Genomic DNA, 23266 nt, shown 5'->3' with positions numbered 1-23266 from the left:
TATATTAATGACATAGTATAGAACGGTTTGCCCTAAACCTCCGTGCACTAAAAGACTCCAATCTGGAAGTTGGGGGCGTTCACCTCCACTGGACCAGGTGTCATACACAATACATTTGTGATACACTATCTCGTGTGAAAATCATTGCTGACGAGCATCTCACGTGACCATAGATATGACGGGTATGGTGAACACATGGAAGAGGCTTGTTTGGTAACCTACTGGCATTTAAAGATAGTTGAATCTTGAATGAATATAAAGGTTGCTTTCGCTCAGATACGAGTAGAACTGCCCTCCATGTGGAAACAGCACGGGCATATCACTAACACAGTAATGCTTGCAATCAAGCACTGGCCTGGTTGATACGCCAAACATACACATTTCAACACACCCACTACAGACAAGTCGTAAAGACATTTCGACGTGATCGTGATAGGGGAGGGACAAATAAAACTAGCTCATATGATGTTTCAGCTCGCAAAACGTTGCTTTACCCCCCTTTAGCTTTAGGCTGTAGGAAAACATGCATTCAAATACAAAATTGTCCCTACTTGCTTTCCCGGGCTTGGGCCTCTGCAGGAGCTTCTGCACCGTAAGCAGGTCCTCCGTCTTCACTGCTTGAAGCAATTCCTGGTCTTTCCCCATTTTTATGTTATTTATTTATTTAGTTTTACATCCAAAACATCGTCTGTGTGGAGTTAGTTCGAGTTCTCTGCGGTTCCCTCCCTATTGCGATGGTTCTGCAGGGTGCAAAGAGGCTTGGGTGCTCTCGGACGGAAGGATGCTCGGATTCCGAGAGCTGGTTCACAGCGTGACGAGAACAACAGATGCAATTCCAGTTGAAAAAGATGAATGATCACAGTAATTAGCGACGTTATTGTAACGCACGCCCAGAGCGAAGAATGTTCAATTCACACTTTAGCTGCAATTGTCTTACAATCGAAGTATTCAGATGACAAGGCTGACAATGCTTTCTCCTCTTCAAACAACAATGCTTTTTATCTGAGAATCAGCTGCAAGCATGATTCTGACTGCAGCAATCTCAATGCAAATAAAAACAACGCATCATTAAACTGCTAAATAAAAAGACGTAAAAATCACAATAGACGTGTTTTCAAAATCCTTTTCGTCGTGGTTGCTTATCCATGCTATTCGGAGCCTGCATAAGATAAACAGAAGCCAGCCCTGCCATCGCTGCGTGTGCGCTCCAGTAGGCTATAGTCGCTGCCTCGTCTCGCCAGTATAGTCTCGGTGCTATGATGAATCTACATGGAGCAGCCTGTGCAATCGCCCCGCCGTGAAGCTGGCTGAGATTGCAATGTTAAATGGCTCCGCTGCATCCATAGGGCGGATCCAAACGCACAGGACCACCCCTCTTCCCTCTATCAGGCACTCACAGGCAGCCAAACTGAGGGGATGCGGAGGTAGACTTACTATTCCGCTACCATGGATACAAGCATACAGTGAGAAACGACGCTGCTCATCCTATTCCTGTATGATTGAATTAAACACGGACTTCGCGGACTCTACACTTTCACCACTAGAGGATAAACACATTTGATCCCCACGATTACTTGCATCCTCCTCATGCTGTGATCCTCAGCTGCATGGAGTGCATGTACTGTTTCAAACAGATTGGCTTCACACAGGAGCAGGCAGGTTTTGCCTCCTTGACACTAGGACTGTGCCCCAACTTGCTTGTCTTTGTGTGCCACCTGAACAACAAGACCTAGTTTTAGGTCTGCTGGGGACCAGGGGTTTATTCTGAGGAGCGTGGAAATTAGAGCACGGTCTGTTTCCTCCAGGTTTCCATGTTTTTTTTTTTTTTAGAGAACACTATGGCAACCTTGTAAGCCTAAAATACACCATAGTTATCTGAACAAACATGAATCAATAACAGATGCATTACTGCTGCTTGCTTGAAACATGTTTCAAGAAAATATTGATATCACCATGTAGTAAATAGGCCTACCACTTGAAATAAGATGATAGTCCTCTTGTCAGCTTCCCCTCCTAAGATATGATTCCACATTTCAATAACACGAATAGCAACTGTGTGTGTGTGTGTGTGTGTGTGTGTGTGTGTGTGTTTGAGAGAGAGAGTGAGAGCGAGAGAAAGGGAATGCCTAGACTTCAATGGACTCTACTGAAAATTCCACACTCAACAACATGTTACAGAAATAGCCTACACCAGGTATGTAGATAAATATGATGAAGGCTCAATGAAACGAAATGGAAATATCTTAACTCTTCATTTTCGGACTCCTACAACTACTGTTCGTACATGGTGACTTTATGGAAACTTAAATATTGCATGCAATTTACATTCACATTCCCAAATTCAAACATGATAGCCTACTTTGTAATTTTGGCGACATCTTGTGGTCAGATTGAATAATGTCATGTCATTCATCAATTGTACACAACAAAAAACTGACCAACAGTGACCTCTAGTGAAAGGCTGGCAGATTGTTAAAGAATCCTATAAATATTACGTCATGTGTCAAGCTTGAACTTCAATGAAAAGCCATATTTGAGTTAGTAAGGAATGTTGTCGATGAAATATCTCACTTCGGTCAGGCAACTGTATAAACTCTAGTCAAGCTCTAGTCTGTTCAAAGCGCCATTTTGGCTCAAGACGTTTTACGTCACATTTAACGGTTCACGCAGAAGTGTGTTGATTGGTTAAAACTCGTAGCATTTGGTTGGATGGTTGGACAAGCAATAGAACAGGTAGAGGGTTGCTTCTCCAGATTATCCAAGAATATTTAACAAAGAACACAAACTGGTGAGAATTCAATTAAACTTCTTTAATACCATTGACGTAACAGCTCTTAGGACAATTAGGTGTAACAGTGCCTTTCATCGCACTAGAACTTCAGAGATGCAATGCTGTCCTGAACAGGACGTGAGGATGTTTTGAAGCTTTGAATTAACGTTAGCAATAGCTGACGTTAGCTGTCAAGGGGGTGGTTGTTTCATGTAGCGGAACTACTTGTTGTTAACATGTCAGTTTGGAGCAGAGGTGCTGTTTTTACTAAACTGCAATATCTAGCTACTTCCTCTCTCTACTTTCTATCGCACCATGTATGAGTGTCAGTCAGTTAGCATGTCACGAGGAATTCGTTAGGGTTAGCTTTCTAGCTAGCCATGGTGTCCTAAGAATGGATGTCAGTGATTTAGCTAGCTAGCAACGCAACAGAAACATTAGCCAGCTAGCTTGTACTTGTAATTACTCAGGCTAAACTAGCTACTTAGCTGGCTAGCTAATGTCACAAGTCTGTTGGCTTTTACCCATTCTGTGGCAACTGGGTTTAGTCGGCAGGGAAATAACAGTAACTATAAACGGTATTTTATGCAAGGTGATTGCTAAAAAGTTAGCACTGTTTCATGCTGAAAATGTGGGCCAATCCGTTACATTAGTGCAGATGATAAACACTTAGCTACCTGGTTCTGTGTTGGCAGGAAGGGCTCAGCAGTGCCTGGGTGCCCAGGGAGCCACTGCCTGAGTCAGTTGAGGCGGTGACGGGGAAACAACTGGACATGAACGCTACTAAAGGAGGCCTGATCATCTTCTCCGCCAACTCCAACCCCGCTAGTCGGGAGTTGGGCAAGAGGATTTCAGAGTAGGTATTCAGAGTTTCAGAGTGGGTGTGGACATTCAACATTGTAGACATGACATTCAACGCATTTTCAGCTCTCATCTTAGATGCTTTGGCGTTAACAATTGCTCAAGTCATTGTGCTGATCATTAGTCACTGTGAGTCGGAGATCAACAAATAGCTTGATCTTGCTGTAGCTCTTGTTCTAAAAACAAGTCTCTGTGCATTGTGTTTATGTTTATGTTTATTAAGGATCCCTAGAGCTACACAAAGCAAAACAGACAACGACATATACACACTTGGTACACATGTACGTACTTTATATAATTGTATAGTTGCCTTCCACGATTTGCTTTCATAACACCATGTCCTTCATGACTTGGTTTGTGGGTATTAGCAGACACCACATGATGTAACGGTGCTAGGCCTAGGTCATGCTCTGTTTGTTAAACTTATGAAATGCTGCACGTTGCCTCTTTCCCTTAGATGTACACTGTTGTTCACTCTGTAAGATGTGTTGCTAGGATCAGTTCAGTCAGGGAGAACCAAACATGCCATTTGATGCCTCTGGTCTGCCACGACTACATGTTTGCATGGTGCAAACATGCTCAGCTTACCGTCATATTTTTCATTAAGTAAATAATTTTGTAATTTATCTATGCATTTCTGTATTTTAAGGCAATTGGCAATGGTCTTTTCACACAAAGTGGGGTCAGGTGAAACTTTAGATTTAGTGTCTCAGTCAAAATATGCTTGGAAATTTGAGATTTTTATTGTATTATGATACACATCACATCCTGTTCTCTGACACCTCAAGACATTTAAAAAAGCCATGTTAAAAGTAGAGCCCAACCTTTTCTTGTCAACACAGTTGAACTGAAAATAAATAGCTTTGGCACCCTCTCCTAATGGTTCTTTGTCTCCGTGGAAACTGTCCCTGCTCCTTAAATAGCAGTAGTTGGCACATGCCTGTCTCTATTTAGGAGAGAGAATAAAAACATGTTGAGAACTGGCTACTTTTTCTGCTTTAGATGTCACTGGGTGCCTGGCGGTTAGAAATGTTGGACCCAACCAGTGTGCTGAACTGTACTGTGTGTTTTGTTCCTTTGCAGGCGTTTGGGGGTGGAGCTGGGAAAGGTGCAGGTGTATCAGGAGCCCAACAGAGGTGAGACTCACAGACTGGTGAGTTATTATCGCTAGGAAAACAGACTGGGAACTGCAGCCCCTAAGCTTACTAAAGGCATTAAGAGACCGCAGCAGAAAGAAGGAGAAAGGGATGCTGTATGTGTGACATTTAGACGTGCTAACAGGGAGAGCGCTCCGCTCCACTCCTGCTGTGCCCCGCTGACCTTGAACTGTTGATTTTGCATCGCGGTATTACTGGCCGGTCCATTCTTTGCATGCCTGAACAGTGGACAGACAAAACACGTTGTGTTGTGAGACCTGCGCTGGACCTCTATCTTTGTAATCAAACTGACAAGCTTTGTGCAGAGTCAGGCTCGCGTACGTCTACGTTTGTGTGGACATAACACACACAGTCCTGGTCGCCAGGGTGACTTGTGTCACTGAGCGCTAGGCTTTGTTTTGCGCTCGGCTTTGGAACCGTTAAATACCGAGCTATGTTGCAGCTCCCTGACCTTGCTTCACGAGAGAGCCATCCTCAGATTCGCACCGCTTTGTTTTTGCACTTTTAGCACAGATGATGTAACACAGCTTTTAATCGTAATCGTGACTGACTTTAGCAGTTACTGATTGGCACATCTTTGTCTCCATAGAAACGCGGGTACAGATCCAAGAGTCTGTTCGGGGAAAGGATGTCTTTATCATCCAGACTGTGTCCAAGTAAGTAAGGAAGATTTGATTTGACTCCTAATTACCCTCCAACCAGCCCACTGCTTGGGGCAGAAATGTGCAATTAAAACCTCCTTTTCCCCAATAAAGATTAAAGATTTAATTGTATCTCTGCACTACTCCTTGCGTAATTACTCTTAGCTTTAAGATAACTAACCGATGGAAACTCAAGTCAGTCCTGAGGAGAAATGTGAGCGATAAACACCACACCACCCCCCCTCTGCCTTCCTCTCCACCTGCAGGGATGTCAACACCACCATCATGGAGCTCCTCATCATGGTGTACGCCTGTCGGACGTCCTGTGCGAGGAACATCATTGGCGTCATCCCGTACTTTCCCTACAGCAAACAGTGCAAGATGAGGAAAAGGGGTTCCATCGTTTCCAAGCTGCTGGCCTCTATGATGTGCAAAGCAGGTGAGGGGGAGGTTCTGATACACACGCACACACACACACGCCATTGTTTTAGGATCAATGAAAAGCTGTGATATTTGACTCTATTTTCTCCTCAGCCAATCAGTTACTTACACACTTGTGAAGAGAAAAGCTAAACCTTGAAACTGTTTATTTTGGTAATGTTTTGGTCATAGACCCCCTAGTCACATTTCAAGTGAGTGGTTCAAAATAAAGATTTCAGTTATACTCTGACGAATGAACACTGAAGGTGAAGTTAATGCCTAACACATAAATACACAGTAGAACTTCCACATTAGTGTTGTGTCTCTGCCGTGTTGACTGCAAACCTGCCCTCAAAAGTAAGGCTCTGGTTAAACATTAAGATCCCTGCTTGGCTTTAAAGATGAAAGGGCGCTTATTGTGAGTCTCTATGAGAACATGATGACTTAAATTCAGACAGTGTTTTGTTGTCGCGGAGTGTCTTCACAGCTTGGCTGTACAGCGCGTTGACAGGAAATGTGTTTATTTTTGTCACATTCCTTTGGCACGTGCATATAATCAACTAACATTTCCATTGCTCTCCTTCAGCAGAAATACGTGTTGCGAAGTGTCTGACTATGTGCAGAAACATGCTGAATTTACAGCTTCACTGACAGACTAAAAACAATTTTCAATGTTTATAACATGCCAGCATTTGAGTTTTTGCAGTTTTATAGAAATAGTTTATCTCACGAGAATGGCCTCACTGAGTCAATAGCTCCCTTATCTGATTTCTCTACAGTGAATCACGTGTTCAGGCATAGGGAGGGAAAGTGCTCCATGCCAATATAGTGTCTGCTGAGTTCTGTTATGGTGTATAATGGATTTGCTTAGCAAGCTCCTTTGGCATAAACTGCTGCAAAAACCTTCTCCTGCATCCAGCACTTTTAAGGTAACAGTTCACTGAAAGTTCAGGCAGATTGTGCTCTATGCACCTCTGGGATTTTGTTTACCTCGTCTGAGGAAAACTCTGGCCATCTTGAGACTGTTTTCCCAGTACCGCTGTGAGTTTGTTTATGGAGTTTAAGTTCAGGTTACGTGTCCGTGATGTTTTCAAATGTGTTAAAACACAACCCTTGTGCAGGCCTCACCCATCTCATCACAATGGACCTACACCAGAAAGAGATCCAGGGCTTCTTCAACATTCCCGTGGACAACCTGCGTGCATCTCCTTTCCTTCTACAGTACATTCAGGAGGAGGTAGGTGTTGGTAATGCGCGCATGCATGTGTGTGTGTGCGCGTAAGAGTGTGTGTCTCATTCTGTGTCTTATCTGCAGGAACCCAGTTCAGCCTTTGTTTTGGTCTCCAGTAGGAAGGCCTTGGTTCTGAAATGTGCTGAGCCGACGTTTGTGTGTTTGGGTTATAATCGTGTGTCAACTGTTTAACTTTACCCTTCCATTCACTGTGAACCGCATGTGCTTCATGTCCACAGATCCCTGACTACAGAAACGCAGTTATTGTGGCCAAGTCTCCATCCTCGGCCAAGAGGTGAGTATCCCACTGTTTGAGCTCAACCGACTGCTTCCTGCCTCCAATGATCTGCCCCTGTAAGAAGGTCTTTCTTTGTACTTCATTATGGGATGGACAAATAGTGTATTGTTAGTCTAGCCTGTGCGACACATGAACGCTCCAGTATACTTGCTAACATTTAGTTTCACTTCCCCCCCATGTTTTACCGTACTATCAGTGTGTTTTTTTGACACGACTATAGTCTCATTATTTCAGTTGTCCACTAGGTGGCTCAAGTCTAAGATATGGGTTGCTTGAAATGTATTGAATTGATGAGTCATTTTAAAGCATTGGTGAAGATTTGGGCCTATCCTTGATCATTTTTTTTTTAGTATTACAATTCTAATGTATGCATGTATGGTTTGTATGTGTATGTACAGTGGCTAAGTTTGGGTAAGTTGGAAAAGTTTGGTTTTCTGTTACAGTACATTTCTGTGACTGTGAATTGTTAAGTGAGTGGAAGATGAACTGATGTGAAAATATTAAAGAAATGTACCATCTTTACCTTTTGAAAATCAGGTAATCTTCCATTCGCTCAGTCAGTCACAGTAACAGCAGTGTAACATGCCTATGTGTGTATTGTTCACATGCTTTAAAAAACACTCTCAAAACGCCAATCATTGAGACAAAAAAATTAAGATTTTATACTGACAAACAGGAGAATTTGACGACAGTTGATGTTGTATCCCTTGCCTAAGTACATCTAGTCAAGACATGATTCGATATAGTTCTTATCTGAATCACTTTATCTCCGTCCCTGCTGGACATTCTGCTGTCTCCATGCAGCTGCGCGGTCGATCCATCCATCCTTGCACAGATTCATTTATGAGCCAATCCAAGTTCTGATGACATGTCCGCTGTCACTGCCTTTGCACATCTGAAAGTCACTCACCCAAGAGCAACCAAAGTCCTCGGTTATGCCCTGCAGTAAGACGGAAGGGGGCGAATATTTAAAAGCTTGCGCATAACAGACGACTTGATGATCCTCTCTCTGGAACATTAGCTGCCCGCACAGACAGCATAAAGGCACCAGTGTTGCCTGTGAATGTCTGTTTCTGTTAACGGTAGATAGCGGGATCAAAATCTGCAAGCTGTGTCTGACGAATCCACCCCACCCCCACCCCCACCCCCCTCATGTTCAGGGCGCAGTCGTTTGCTGAGAGGCTACGGCTGGGCATCGCCGTCATCCACGGAGAGGCGCAGGACGCCGAGTCGGACCTCGTGGATGGGCGGCACTCCCCCCCCACCGTCAAAAACATGGGGGCTATTCATCCCAGCCTGGAAATCCCATGTAAGATGAGCTGTCACAGTTCCGCTTCCTTATTCCAATGTTCCTCAGCACGCAGCTTAGAGAGCCGGCGATGAGCAGACAGCGCTAGGCAGCTTTCATTTTACCTCCATGAGGGCTTAAAGCTCTCCTGTGTGCGTGTGTTTGTTTGTGTGCGTGTGTTTGTGCGTGTGCGTGTGTGTGTGTGTGTTTCCCTTCCTGCTGTCCAGTGCTGATCCCCAAAGAGAAGCCTCCAATTACAGTGGTGGGAGATGTGGGCGGGCGCATCGCCATCATCGTGGTGAGCCTCTGCACTGCTTTGAGCAGACACACTGCTCTCTGTATTCATGGCTCAAACCCTCTCTGTTCATCATGCTGGCTTTGGGCTGCACTTAGTTCCAGCCAGCTTGTTTTATGTTGCGCTGGTCCCCCCCCCCCCCCCCCCCCCGTCTGTTCTTCCCACTTTCGGTACACATGAGTGTAATGACTGGTCAAGTCGGCCCTGTTTTATTTAATACTTCATCAGTATTTGTGCATAAGGCAAATTGGTGCAATACCCGCAAAATTGAATCTTTTCAGTCAAGAATTTTTTTTTTTTAGAGAATAAGTAGAGCCAATGCTGGTTAGACATTAGAAGAGGAGAGCGTGACTGTCTCTCTTTGCCCTCACAGGACGACATCATCGATGATGTTGACAGCTTCCTGGCAGCGGCAGAGACTTTGAAGGAGCGGGGGGCCTACAAAATCTTCGTCATGGCGACGCACGGCATCCTGTCATCAGATGCGCCGCGTCTCATTGAAGAGTCTGCCATCGATGAGGTGATGTTCTGCTCGGTTTGGCTTCATTAAGGCCCTGCATCGTCAGGACTCAGATTGGGCTCTAGAGCGCAGGCCTCCTCAAGCGTCTTTGCCCTGAGGCCCAGTCATATCAGACTTTAGGGGTTAAAAGGCCTATCCGCTCACACACACATTGCATGAGCGCTCATGGTAGGCTAATGAAGACCCCTACTACCTATGAAATACTTTTATGTTTGGCACCTCATTGGCAAGTATGAGTAGAGTTTTTCCTGGTCGCTAAATTATCCGGCAAGTGACCGAGGCACAAAGCGGCATAATTTGACTATAGCAGTGGAAAGGCTCTGGGGACCGGACGGTTTACCACATTCTTGCCCCAGTAATAATGTCGTCAAAACTTTTCAAATGGAGCTCAAACGTCTTTGAAATTTGATGTTGGCTGCTATAAGCGTCAGCCTAGGTGCGTTGACTGTGTGTGAGGCTTTGCCTCTGCCGGCATTGAAATTAGCTGGTCAGTGTCTGCGGTCTGCAGTGCAACTTGGAGGTACTGCCTCTGCCTGACATTTCATTTGAGTGGGAAACCATTCACAGGCCTAGCTTTTCAATATGGAAATGATGCCCCGAGGAGCACGAAAAGGTGAAAAGTGCACTTCACCTCACACACAAAGCAGAGCGTTTGAGCTTTTGGTGGCTTGCTTTTAATGGCCGTGTCCTCTCTGCGTCCTGTTCTCTGCAGGTGGTCGTGACCAACACCATTCCCCACGAGATCCAGAAGCTGCAGTGTCCCAAGATCAAGACGGTGGACATCAGCATGATTCTGTCGGAGGCTATCCGCCGCATCCACAACGGAGAGTCCATGTCCTACCTGTTCCGCAACATCGGCCTGGACGACTGACGAAGCCCTGGCAGGCGCCTCCACTCACCCACCTCCTCCAAACTGCCAGACAAATCATGTGCGCAGAGGTCAAGGCTTTACCCAGCATGCATTTCTCACGCAGAGGGAAGATGTGCTGCAGGGTCAACGCTTGTATGTCTTAACCATTATTGTTTTTGTTTTTTTTGTGTTTTGTTATGTTTTGATTTTTTTTAGTTCTAGCTAACTTAAAATATGTCTGTGTGCTTAGGCGGGCAGTTCAGAATTTAGTAGCATGTGTGACTGTTTTGGCAAGCGGTAGGATAAATGAGGTCACAGTCTTAATGCAGTGTGAGATATCAGATTACACTCGAGGAGGAACGTTTCATGTCAGTTTCACGTCAGCTTATTTATTTTTATTAATCGCCTCCCCTTCTATCGATGTCGCACTCTGTTCACAATGCCTTTAACTTATACGACGGGCTCAAAGCCACTGGATATCTCTCGGCTATCATGAATTCGCAAGAGCTCATCTCTTTTGCGTTTGACCGGGTATGTGAAAACATGTTACAACTGGGCACTCAGGCTCTTTGCATTCCACCCACCGAGGGACTATGCGCTATAGCATCTTCTTCTGTCACACTGTTGGTGTAGTGTACTGTAGTGATCATGACCAACCGTAGTGCAAACAGTATTGTGCTGCTGCTATGTACCAGGCTAGGTGTCTACCTTCATATCTGTTGGTGTAATTATGGTGCCACTGCATGTTTTGTTGTGTGTGCATATGGAGCAGGCTCGAGCTGCACTTAAAAGTTGAGATAACTGTTTAATATTGAGGCAGTTTGAAAACCAACTGTCAAAGATCCATAAACTATATGATCACTGCTGTAAGTGGAAGGTGAAGAAGTAGACTGAATGTGTTTTTTTTTTTTTTTTTTTTTTTTTTTTTTTTTCCCCCACTTCTTTCCAACCTGGTCTACTAATACTTAAGATATTTGCCTGAAGAATTCTTGCCACTGATTACTGGGACCATGTGTGTGCACTGTAGCTTTGGTGATGGGTCGTGGTCGATATTTCAGGATATGTTGCCTCAGAGAACTTCAATCTTTCATTTCAAAACGAAAAGGCAAATGCAGGGTCTTTGTAACCATACTAATAATTCAGGCTTTTGTATTTATTTACAGCACTTGATGGCCAAGAATAAAAAAACAAATGGAGACCAAATGTTGGACTCTTTTGTGTGTGGTTTCAAAGTTGACATTTAAGATGCACTTGTCTTTTGACTACAGTGATTAGAGTTCAAATTCTTGATGGTGTTACAGGAAACTGAATCCACCAGGGGGAACATGCTCATCCATTTCATCACGAGTCAACCCTTTGACTGCAGTACCGGTGCCATGCAGCAGGGGGCACCTGATACAATGATCACTGTGCAGGTGGTTAAGATTTAGCCATTACCAGCATAAAGTGTCTCGCATACATCTTACTTATGTCTTCCTCTGTGCTCCGCCTCGCCCCGTCTATTGTTCTTCAAAGACATAATGGTGCCAAAAACACATATTGGGTATGAGTTGTTCCCTTTATTTCAGTTGTGTGTGTGTGCGTGCTTGTGTGTGTGTGCGTGCTTGTGTGTGCGTGCTTGCATGCGCGCGCTTCCTCCTCAATCTTCATCCTCCATCTGCCAGCATGGTCTCTTGAGCACAACATGCAGGTGCTTGCACAACACAGCCTGGGATTTAATACGGAGTGATATCCATCCATTGTTTCATAGCTTTCAGGATTAAGGCAGACAAGAGGACTGCTTTAGCACAAAAACATTTTTTGTTTTCAGTTGACCACCTATAACAACTATACATGCAACAAGACAACACTCCTGTACTAGTCAAACAAGACTCTAGCTTGGACTCCTGTTGACTTTGCCCTCATCTTATCTAAGTTGCTTCTTCTTTCGAAAGGGAAGGGAACAGGCTCTGTTTGGGAGTATCCCTTCCTGTAAAAGGGGTGGTGTGTCAAGTTGATATTTTTCCACACCATCAGTCACTTCCAATTAAGTTCTAGGAGGAAGGGGCATTTTTTACATCACAATTGAGAAAAAAAGGCTTGTTTTGTGAGACTACACTTAAAGTCAACTCTTATACACGGGTGTTGGCAAGGTTTAATCAACTATCAAAACAGCTTAAGTATTTGGTATAAATCATATAGGTTATTTTTCCTCCTCTGTGTGTTTCACAAAACTGCTATTCCTGATTTATGTAGATTAAACTGAGTACATTGAAGCAAGCGTAATATGACATACTTGGTTTTAAATAAGTCCTGTACTGATTCGAAGATCAGAGATAACGAAGAACTATTTTATATTCATACTGAATTAAGTGACATAGTTTACATCATCTGAGTAATGATTGTTAGACAAACACATGTTATTGAACAGTCAGTCACTTTCAACAAATACCCCTGTATGCTCAGTTTTGTTTTGCTAGATCTACCATCAAAGCGTGTCTCCCTGTGGACATTAATTTGAGGGATTTGTGTATGCATGTTTTTACACTTTTCAAGGTCCGAAATGTAAACAAGTGCTGTAAAAAGTGTGACAAAGAAACATGAAGCATAATGTGCAGAAATATAAATATAAAAACTGCTTTTTTTAAACATAGAAAGGCCTCAGTTCTCATTTTTGACAGGTGGCTGTTTAATCCTGTCTCTCAGTGTAAAACTTCAACATGTCAAATATTTACTTTGTTGACATCTCATAAAATCACAATAATAAGGTGGAGCTGTGGGTGTGCGTGTCATTTCCCTAGAGATAAATGTTCTTTTATTCTGTGGAGCTTGTCTCAGCTGGTCTCATCACTATGCGGTATTTGCTTGTTCTTAAAGATAGTAGATAGCTTCACATGCAGAGCCGCTCTGAACTGTTTCACTCTAAAGGAGAGTCATTACTGAACTCATGTTTAGGGAAACCATTCCACTTCCTGTTTGACGTGAGCATGTGGATTGAGGCAGACAACCAGGACTAAGAAAACATGACAGCATTTTATCATTTACACATGCTAAGACATTAGTGTCACACAGGTCACCTCATCAAGAGTAGTTTTACTTTAACTTTATCCTTCCCCTTATCTAAATGACCACTTATTTGGAAAACCTGTTTAGGTTTGTACCTTTTTCCAGTGAAAGGTTCTGTGTGCAAAATAATCAGGTTAGAATTTTCTAAGAGCAACAGTGAAGTTCATGTAATTTCATGCTGTCAATACCTTTAAACTAATCTCTTATTTGTGGATGCAATGATTATAATTTAGTAAAACTTGATCTTATTTGGCCACATTTTGCCTTATGTCAATATTAAAGAAAAAGAAAAGGTGGTGTCTTGACCAGGGGGTGTAGTCAATAGTTACAAAGTAACCATGATCATTATTTAGTTGTTATGTTCAATTTTTTTCAGTAGGCCACACAAAATATGTATTCATGAAGAAATCATCTGATTGATCCAAATACAATTGTCCAAATACAATTTCAAGGGTAAATTAGGACACCAAACCAAGCACAAATTCATATTCAAAGCCATGGCTCCAATGAAAGAATTTTATTGACAGTGCTTGTCTCTCATTTTTGATCATGCTCACTCTTGTTTACTCCTGTTTGTCAGTGTAGAACTTTTCTAAAACATTTCTATAAACACTCACAATTTCTATACCTAAACACAACAAGTCACTGGCTGGTGAGCTAAGAGCGTGACACACAATATGGGTGTAGAGCACCTCAAGTTGTTATAAAAGTTTTTAGAAATTGAGGAGATATTTTCAATGCAACTGTGGGCCTAGCCACAAGACAGAATTTGCCTGGTGCAACAGATAGGCGAAAGCTTTGCATGTGAAGCAGCTTTGAAATGTTTTGCTGGGCAGTAAAGTCGTTGCTGATCGCATATGTAAGAAAATAATTTTAGTTCTCGTTTGACACGTGCACCACTATCAAATTAATGAGCGCTATAGACCCCCAGGGTCTCTGCTAGAGCTGCATACCTCATGAAAGGTGGCAGCTGTTTTATCTTTTGTTGTTGCTTCGTAATGTGTGTTAATGGCAGTACTAAAAATGCATTTTTACAAAGCATTTTAAAGCCAAGACATTTTTTTTTATCCAGCATTGAAAGCTGTTACCACAACCAAAAGGAGAACTTCATATTGCTGATCGGACATACAAAAGTCCTGCAGGTAAACATGGACTAATTCGGCCAGGAGCAAGGCTGGGTGTGACGATGCTTTTCCCCACCATCTCTGAACATGTTGACGGCTGCACAGATGACATTCTAACAGATTGTCACTGTGAGAAAAGGGTTCACTGAACCTCGAGAAGGTGACATATCAGGCTCTGCCTGTTTCATTATTGAAGGTTAAGCTGAGCAAAGACAGATAATCTGGCATCTTTTTACCAGCGGCATGCCTTTCCGGATTCTATAACCTTCTTAAAGCCGTTGGATTTTGCACGTGACAAGTCAGCAGGAGCAATCTTAAGCCACAAAGTTGGTTCACAGGGTTCTGAAAGAGGGGCAAGCTGGCGTGGAGAATGCAAAACTTGTTTTCAAGGCTCAAGTAAATGTCTACAAACGTGAACGAATAAAAAACAAAATTATGGGAATATAATATTGGAGGTGGTGCAATAACTGCATATGTATTATTTGTTTTTATGTTAATCACCAATTGATTCATTTGGAGTGTTATTTCTATATATTTCTGATATGATGAGTTAATCACTGTGTTTGCTTACTTCACCTACTCGAGCATAACAAAACATTTCCAAACATTTCCATATAAAGAGCATGAGGGACTCGGAGATATGCAAAAACGCCGTCTCCTTCAATCATTTTCATTGAGGATATGAACTAAAATGTTTAAATAAACTGCAGGGTCCCACCACCTGCTATGGAAAAGGTTTCATTCAGGGCATGCACAAATCAAACGATTTTCATTCCTTATCCCTTCAAAATAAACAAACATCATTTTGCATTTTAGTAAAAAAAAACATTGTACAAATACCGCAACTGATTATACAGTCCATCAATGACCATCACCCCTTCAAACTGCATCTTTTTTCCCCAAAGTTTTCTGAGTTGGTGTCCTGGTCATTTTGTCTTTCAAGCTTCGCAAGTGTGACAGTTTGGGAAGGGAAAGTTTGGATGTGGATTTGTCAGTCTTTGATTTACACAACACAGGCATAGATTGACCCAGAGGGGAGTTGGTTTGACCTGCCTTCTGCTGTGCAAGTAAAGGTCCTGCGAGTGAAAGAGTTGAACTACTTGGACTAATAATGCTGGTGGCCCCTTGCTCAGGAGTCGAGGAGCTAACTGGTTTGGTCCTGGTTGCACCGAACACTCTTCCCGGGAAGTACTTTGGCGAGCATTTGATTGGCTTAGTTGTCCTGGTAGTGGGGGGTGTGGAGTCGGGTTTGACGCCAGGGCCTCTGGCTGCACCCTCAGTTCTACTGGCAAGCGGTGTTCTGGAAGGTGGAGTGGGTGGAGCTCCCTCAGTCCTACTGGCAAGCGGTGTTCTGGAAGGTGGAGTCGGTGAAGCTCGGAATAACTGCAAGAAAATGAGCACTGGGTGTGAGTACAAAAACAAGTCTAGGCTGTTTCTCTCAGACAGGGTGAACAACTAATCCAAACAAAACTTCAAAACAAAATCTCTTCACATATTTCTGGTCATTTAGTCATAGATAGACCTGCCCCAAACACCTAGACCTACGAGAGTGTGAAAACGTAGCTCAAAACAGCATAGATTACCTTCTTTCCATCACTTTCCATCTTGGTCCTCGCTTGTTCCTGTGGATTCCTCTCTTGGAGGCGTACTCCAACCTTACTCTCTATTTTGAGCTGTTTGGAGATATCTTGTGATGATCTGTAATGGGATTTGCCATTACAAAGTCCATGGGACAGCTGCTGGTAGCCCTTCTTTTCCACTTGTTTTTCAGCTTCCCCCTTCGGTGTTGGATGCGTAGCAGGCTCCACCTTTCCGTTTGACAGTCCAGCGTGCTTGCCATCCATTTTAGGTGGTTGACCACGCCTGCTCATCGGAGATGAATTTGAAAGTTTATCCCTCGTACCTTGAACTGCTGCCTGCTCTGGCTTTTTAAATAATCCACGTGGCTTGTTTTGTACTGCTAGATTCTTTTCTTTCTGGTCATCATCCCCCTCTGATATAAATAGTGCCTCCTCTGGTATCCAGTGAGTGTTTTGCCGAATGTCTTTCCCTTCCTTGGTTGACGAAGTGGGTCTTTTGTTATCAGCTGTCACTTCAGTGACCTCTGTCTTCTCTTTCAGCTTGGAGCAGCTGAGTTGCATTGCTGCTTTTTGACGCTGACTGCCTAAATCCTGCTGCACTAACTGAGGTCTAGAGTCCCTGTTCACCCCTTCCATTATCTCCTCCTGAGATGGCTGTTGGTTGATTGGTTGCGCTCCAACCTTCTTCGTATCTATACTAGCTTTCCCCTCTTTCAGAACCCTGTGATTATTGTCAGGCTGGCAAGATTCACCATTCGTCATAGTAGTCTTGGTGCTCTGAATGGGCTTCTTGTCCAGCGTCTGCTGACTGCCAGGGACTGTGGGATGTTGTCCTTCAGTTGCAACATTTGTACCATGTGGATTCCCTGAATGTGTATGTAGTCCATTTACATTTATGGGTGACTTAGAATTATCAGGCACGTTGCCATTACACTGAAAATGTTTATCGGATGTTGATGGGTCTTTAGCAGACTGTACTAGAGAGTCATTAACACTGGATTTGGCAACGATCCTGTCAATACCAGTGTCCATGGCTCTCACTTTCTCAGCATCACTGACTGTACATTCGGTACCTCTTCTAGGCCTGCTACAAGCAGTGGAACATGGATGTTCAGACGCCGCACTACAGTCAGGAGCTGAGCAGAGATCCTTAGGACCCTGTGGAAAGACAGAGGTTTCAGCCCGTTCACATACATTGGCATGTTTTGTACTCTCTGCATTTGTGGCTTTAAATGAGGAACATTTGCTAGCAGACACCTCGGAATCCACCTGTGGCTCTTCAATCCCCTTAACCCCAGTCGTGTGACTGTCACACTGATTAATGACACCCAGATGAACCATTCCTGGATTTCCTATTGGTGGCGTTAACACACTCTCCTGACCATGCTGTGGACTAAGTGGTGCATTCCGTGCCTCCTCACCCTTGTTCTTCAGGGTCTGCACCGGTAGCTGGTCTGTCTTCATGGACGCGAGAACATCTGCGTTCTCCAGGCGGTGCCGAGGGGTGGCCTTCTCTGGCAGGTGCTCTACAGGCATTTCGAAAGGCTCCTTGAATCGAATCGCCTGGGAGGTCTCAAAGAGCTCGGAGCGCATCAGGTGAGCTTGGAAAGGCTTGTTGGGATCTCGGATGTTGATGATGCCAATGACGTCACTAGGTGGATCTGGCTCTGGCCAGGTGGGCAGATAATTCGTCATGTTAGCCTTTTCCATATCAACTAGCCCAGGGTGAATCCTTGGCTCCTCTGCCAACATTCTCAGCTGTCTCAGCTGTATGAACATTGGCAATGGAGTTGTATTTCCGGACTTGTTCATGCTGGAATGTGTACCATTGCTCTTCAGAGAGGCACTGTTGACCAGGGTGTATTTTGCACTGTAGAGCTTGCGGGCCATCTCAGCAGAGACTATTGATTCTGGAACAACTTGCCGGACAGGTTCAAGCTCTGGCTCCTCATCCAGCTTAAGTTTGGAGAGGTTCACAGCTCTGGAGGTGAAATACAGCTCCCTGAACAGCATGTCAAAGGTCTCCACGGCGTTGCCTGTGAGCAGTGTGACGACATTTAGATCCAGTCTAGATGCAGTCCATGTAAAACTGAAATCACACAACAGACAAAACACAATGAGGTCAGAATTAGATTTTTTGGACAGATTAAATGATCCGTTTTGTTTTCATTAAACTATTACCCATCCAGAACTTAATATCATCAAAGCAGTCAAAATATTGGTTAATTATGGCCTAGTTGCCGAAAAATTGAGTAAATGACGTGGAGGCCAATTAAGAAAAAAAAAGGGGGGGTCATCATCGGGTTAGATGGACAGCCCTCAGCATGGTTGGTCTGAACTAAACTAGTTTAGCGATAACTGATTCACGATTATGGAAAAGGGTCAGAGTTCAGCCACCTCACCTGTAGGACCCTGACACGGACTTGTCTCCATCGACAAACATGAACTTCTGACTTAAGAGGCCGCACACTCTCTTTGACGAGCGAGTGCAAAACTCTGAGCCTTGAGTGTAGTTAACCCGTAAATTCTGTGAAAGAAAAAAAGGGCATGAGAATGAAATAGAGTGAAAGCTTTGTGAGTTTAAATGAAGTCTTAAAAATACTTTGATTTCCTGGAAATACAACCTTTGCAGAAAAAAAAAATCATATCCACATATCCACAAACAAAACAAGTTTGTAAATCAAGTTCACATGGAACACAATCTGTTAAAAGTGTTAGGAATAACTGCACAGCTTTCACTGACAGTTCAAAAAGGAAACGCAGGAACTCTCAAGGGCCGCATTGAAGAAACACTGAATAAAGGATCCTATTGTGCCGTTTTCCAGTAGTCGTGAACCTATTATTCAAACGTTGAAAAACTCTGAGACGAATCCTGTTGATAAAAATAACAGCTGCACTTTGTGTCCGTATTAATGCCTGGTTAATCGGTCTCCACTTGTCCTTGGGTCATTTAGCGACACAGAGCATTTTGCTGTCATCGAAGCTGATTAAGTCAATAAGATGCCAGCAGCATTAATCTTATTTGATTAAATCCATTTCATAAAAAAAAGCTAGTTTCATTACCAGGATAGGTAATGTGACTTGTGGGTCTAGAGAGCTAAACAATCAACAATGCGGGAAACTACAGTGTGACGCACAGGAAACGTCAGCTCAGGAAACCATATTTTACAAGGTCTGGACCTTTGACATCTTATGCTTTGCCTAAGTGCATTGTAGGCAAGACAATTTCAATTGTTATTGGTGCTATATAAATTAAAAAAAGAAAAATCAATTTAGATTTTGTAACTCTAAGTAAATAACTGTCTTGAGTTTTTTTCAGCAGGAACTGGGAACACTGACAGGTGGCAAATAGTTTTTGAGGTTATATGATAATTACTGATGCAAACCTTCTTTTAATGAGGGTTAAAAAAAAAACACCATCAACATAACCGTGTAATATGTACTAAGTACACTTGCATTTCCCCTTGCTCTACACTGTTATTTCCTCCTCAGATGAACAGCCAGACCTGTTAGTTTCAGTCTGCCTCAATGGTGTGAAAATATGCTATGGTAGAATTACAGTACATTGGCATCTGACAGAACATGGCTACATTGTAAATCTTATTTTAATGATGGTTAAAACCCCCACTGCTAATTTTACACCATCAGCATAGCCGTGTAATATGTTCAAAGTGCACTTGCATTTACAAAGACAGATCCCCTTGCTCTACACTTTAATGTTATCTTCAGATGACCAACAAGACCTGTTAGTTTCAGTCTGCCTGGGGGTCAGTGGTGTGAAAATATGCTATGGTAGAATTACATTGAAGTACATTGACACCTGACAGAATATGGCTACAATGACCATCTACAATCTTGAATGATGTCTCTGTCCGACATGGGATGCAGTAACCCCAGTGAAACAACCAATGGGCAAAACAATTATGATTGTTTGGCCTTCAGAATACTGGATTAACATGCCTTCCGACCTCTGTAATTTTGTCATTTATTACAGATCCTCATTTGGCTGTGATTTGAGGCGAAGAATGGAATATTTGTTTTCCCAACTTGTCGTGAACCTCCACTGGCCAACAACTTTACTTTCTTATTATACTGCAGACAATCACTGTAACAGTCTATCTCTACTATAATGTAACATATGTCCTCCCTGGGAACTGAACTTGTGAACTTAGGCAACCTTTAAAACTATGCAGAGGGAGGATTTAGACTTCTAAATGTCGGACTGAGAGGAGATGTTGACTTGCCTTGAGGTGTCCCTTGTGCATGCCTGCACTCTCGCACATGCGCAGGAAATGGGGGACTCCTGTGGCCTCTAGAATAATGTACACCGCCACCCTTCGTCTGTAGCTCATATCCAGCAGATCTTTGAATATGTCTACATCTGTGAACATGTCCATGACAACACCTATGACCTGGCATGGAAAGGACAATGTGGTTTCAATTAGTCAAATGTGTGGTGTGTGTGTGTGTACAGAAATCACGATGAAAGGTTTTCACTAACGCGAACAGTTCAAAAAAGGACTGTTTCACAAGTGTTACATTTTTTACTATCTAGGCTGAGAAATCACAATACATACATTCTATGAATTCATAATATAAATGTCATTACTGAATAAAACAACTGGTCAGATCAGAGTAGTAGGTGGATAATGTGGATATCTCAGCAGTGTCACAACTGACCCCATGGACTATGAAAACTGAAAGGCCTTTTTCAAATTCAAACAGCTGTAGTGTTGTATGTTCCAACATGAGGATGAAATAATCTCATTATGAAGAACTTTTTCTAATTTATAAGAATGAAGACTGTGCATAACTGCCCTATTATGCTATCCTTGTACATAGACAACAATCTGTTGTTATAAGGTATATCTATGGCAAACTTACCTTGTGGGCCTGTGCAATTGTCTTTCTAAAAATCTCTTTAATGTGCGGCTGTCCATCCATTGGTGGTTGTGTGTATACAGTTGCACGAGTGACTCCTCGGTAGGTTGTGATGTCTGGCCAGCCCATGTCTAGGTCGCTGAGGGAATAGTCTGAACGCTCAGGCCAGTATTCCGAGGGCACGTTGTTATCCTCTCCCTCTCCGTTAATTTTTGACTGGTCTGTATCACCAGGGTTGTATACCATCACGGTTCTAGTCAGATATTCCAGTTCAGAGTCTGATAAAAAACCCTGCACATTTTGCGCTTTAAGATGTGCTTCGTACGCCTCCAGTCCATCCTGAAAAAGTATCTCCAACGCAATTCTTCGCTCTTCGCTGTAGAGAAACTCAGGTTTTGTTTCATTAATTCGCACATTAATATAATCTTCGTCCAGACACTGAATCTGAGATAAAGCCATTGTCACACGCCACGTTTTGTATTAATAAATAATTATGTTAAAATATGTAGTTATTTAAAGACTCACATATACTACTTTCATAGATATAACAACAAATCTACAAACGGCATCAAGTATTCTGAGTCCACTGAAATGCCATGACAGTGTCTTCTTCTCACCAGGACTCGGGTTATTTGACCCACAACGCGCCTAGACGGAATAAAGACAGGTGAGGGCAAGTACACCTCGGTCACGTGACAAACATTCTCCCAATGGCAAGTCCTGTAAAGAGTATTGGGCTGGGTTGAAGGAACGATGTGTCATATTTTACGTCAGACAACTCTAAAGGTCATGAGAACATTTTTGAAAGGATTATAATGACGAAGAAAAACCGGATTCCTTGTCATATGGCCTTCGAGACAGTTCTTTGCCTACAAATCACCTAAAAGTATTCCTCCGCACATTAACTGGGTATCAGAGAGCACAGCAGTCATCTCGTCTAGCTTCTACTTGCTTTGAAAAGTAGCAAAGGAAAAACCTATAACGTTTGAAAATAATACGTTATGGAATCCTGCCTCTTGTCCATGACGCACAACATCTTCACAACATAACTAACGCTTATTCAAACATTAACCTTTGTGTAAACTGTTTTCCCTCATTATTACAAACTCCCTCACCAGCTTGACATATTCCTCTCATGTAATCGAGTGCAGTAGGCACTAATCTTTTCCCTTCATGTTTTGGTTAATTGAAACAGGTCTACCTGGGAAGATGTATCTCTTAGAATCACACTTAAGTATATTGAACCAGGGCTAATGCCTTGAAAAAAACTAACGTTTATAGGTAGTTAAGCAGTAAGTAAATGAAAACTCAATGTCACTATGCCGCTACACAGTTTTAGCTGGTATTACAGTCTGAATGCTCAGTATAGAGAGGAGCATCTCTACCCTTAAAGATCTGTAAGCTACCTTCCAATCAATTACCTGTGGAGAGTGATTAAAGTGATGACATAGAGCAGTGTTTTCCCCGCGTACCCCCTATGTCCCTTTGCGTACCCCAGTTTGGGAAACACTGACCCAGAGGAAACACCTTTGTTTTGAAACAGCAGCAGTATTGCTGCTATTTTTCAGTTGGAAAAAATGCAACATTTGGATTGTTTTATCTGAAGAGGAAAAACAGAACCGTCGGAACGTTTCACTGCAAACATGTCTAATATCCCTATCAGGTTGGTTTGATTTACTACCCCTAACTAAGCCGTGGGCTGCTGTGACCTCAGTGTTTGCGACTTGAGCCGTGAGCATAACAATCACTTTCGATGTAATTTGGGTTAGGTCTCATTAGATATGCGCATGGCTCAGTCTCAATCCAGTGGAAAGTTTCCAGACAAAACAATGAACTCACGGAATTAATCAAGTTTTTAAAGCAACGCTCTAAGTTGCCAAAGGGGACGTGTGCTTATAAGTGCACCACTGTAGCGTAATTTAGTTTGGATACAAATGTCAAGTTTAATTAAAATGTATATAGCCTATATGTATGCTATATTGCAGACTGGCCTCACTAGATTGTTGTTGACAGTTAAGAGACTGAATGTAGAGTTGTCCGCAATATCCATCCATTGTAGCTTATAGACTACAGCTCATAATTAGCGTTAGTTGTGCTAATTAAAAATGAACACATGAATAATTATGTGTTTACACATGCCCACTCTTTCTAAAAGTAGGATTGTGTATGTCCTGTGCACTATAATTAAGGAATGGTTCAATGCTCCATTGGGATATCCTAGAAAGGGGTTTCCCACAGATATTCAAAAACAACTAGAAATTTAAATGTAAAATTGATCTTTGAGTGGAAAGCTTTGACACCCAAA

The 23266-nt window shown here is 42.8% G+C and overlaps 3 protein-coding genes across 11 annotated transcripts in view; 1 reads left to right on the top strand and 2 right to left on the bottom strand.

Moving 5' to 3' along the window:
• The window catches only part of caskin1 (CASK interacting protein 1), a 95119-nt gene extending 93438 nt beyond the window's left edge, over positions 1-1681 (bottom strand). For 5 of the 6 annotated variants that reach the window (XM_042705201.1, XM_042705365.1, XM_042705307.1 and 2 more), the window contains exon 1: positions 552-1680. In XM_042705201.1, coding sequence (XP_042561135.1) covers positions 552-645 — 94 coding nt within the window. In that variant the 5' untranslated portion in view covers positions 646-1680. Of the gene's footprint in view, positions 1-551 lie in introns of all 6 variants that reach the window. The other variant, XM_031565926.2, reaches the window with a different exon arrangement.
• Positions 1682-2551: 870 nt separating this feature from the next.
• prpsap2 (phosphoribosyl pyrophosphate synthetase-associated protein 2) lies at positions 2552-11523 on the top strand. 3 transcript variants are annotated; one of them, XM_012827262.3, is made up of 11 exons: positions 2552-2788; positions 3466-3626; positions 4715-4767; positions 5378-5444; positions 5696-5868; positions 6971-7086; positions 7320-7375; positions 8539-8687; positions 8894-8964; positions 9335-9481; positions 10194-11523. In XM_012827262.3, the coding sequence occupies exons 2-11, from the start codon at positions 3544-3546 to the stop codon at positions 10350-10352; spliced, it is 1074 nt and encodes a 357-aa protein (XP_012682716.1). In that variant the 5' UTR covers positions 2552-2788; positions 3466-3543; the 3' UTR covers positions 10353-11523. The 3 variants fall into 3 exon arrangements, with proteins under 3 accessions (XP_012682716.1, XP_031422018.1, XP_031422013.1); XM_031566158.2 differs by lacking the exon at positions 2552-2788 and adding an exon at positions 2816-2908; XM_031566153.2 differs by lacking the exon at positions 2552-2788 and adding an exon at positions 2943-3362.
• Positions 11524-13878: 2355 nt separating this feature from the next.
• On the bottom strand, positions 13879-22356 carry fam83ga (family with sequence similarity 83 member Ga). 2 transcript variants are annotated; one of them, XM_031566133.2, is made up of 5 exons: positions 20965-22356; positions 20325-20492; positions 18483-18607; positions 16084-18169; positions 13879-15883 (listed from the first exon to the last, which is right to left on the bottom strand). In XM_031566133.2, exons 1-5 carry the CDS (start codon positions 21418-21420, stop codon positions 15380-15382), a joined length of 3339 nt encoding a protein of 1112 aa, XP_031421993.1. In that variant the 5' UTR covers positions 21421-22356; the 3' UTR covers positions 13879-15379. The 2 variants fall into 2 exon arrangements, with proteins under 2 accessions (XP_031421993.1, XP_031421996.1); XM_031566136.2 differs by lacking the exon at positions 13879-15883 and having other exon boundaries at positions 17146-17238; positions 17502-18169; positions 20965-22352.
• Between the last annotated feature and the right edge of the window lie 910 nt (positions 22357-23266).

Source organism: Clupea harengus, chromosome 1 (genome assembly GCF_900700415.2).
Source record: "Clupea harengus chromosome 1, Ch_v2.0.2, whole genome shotgun sequence".
Taxonomy (NCBI): Eukaryota; Metazoa; Chordata; class Actinopteri; order Clupeiformes; family Clupeidae; genus Clupea; species Clupea harengus.
This window is presented reverse-complemented; position numbering and strand designations above follow the sequence as displayed.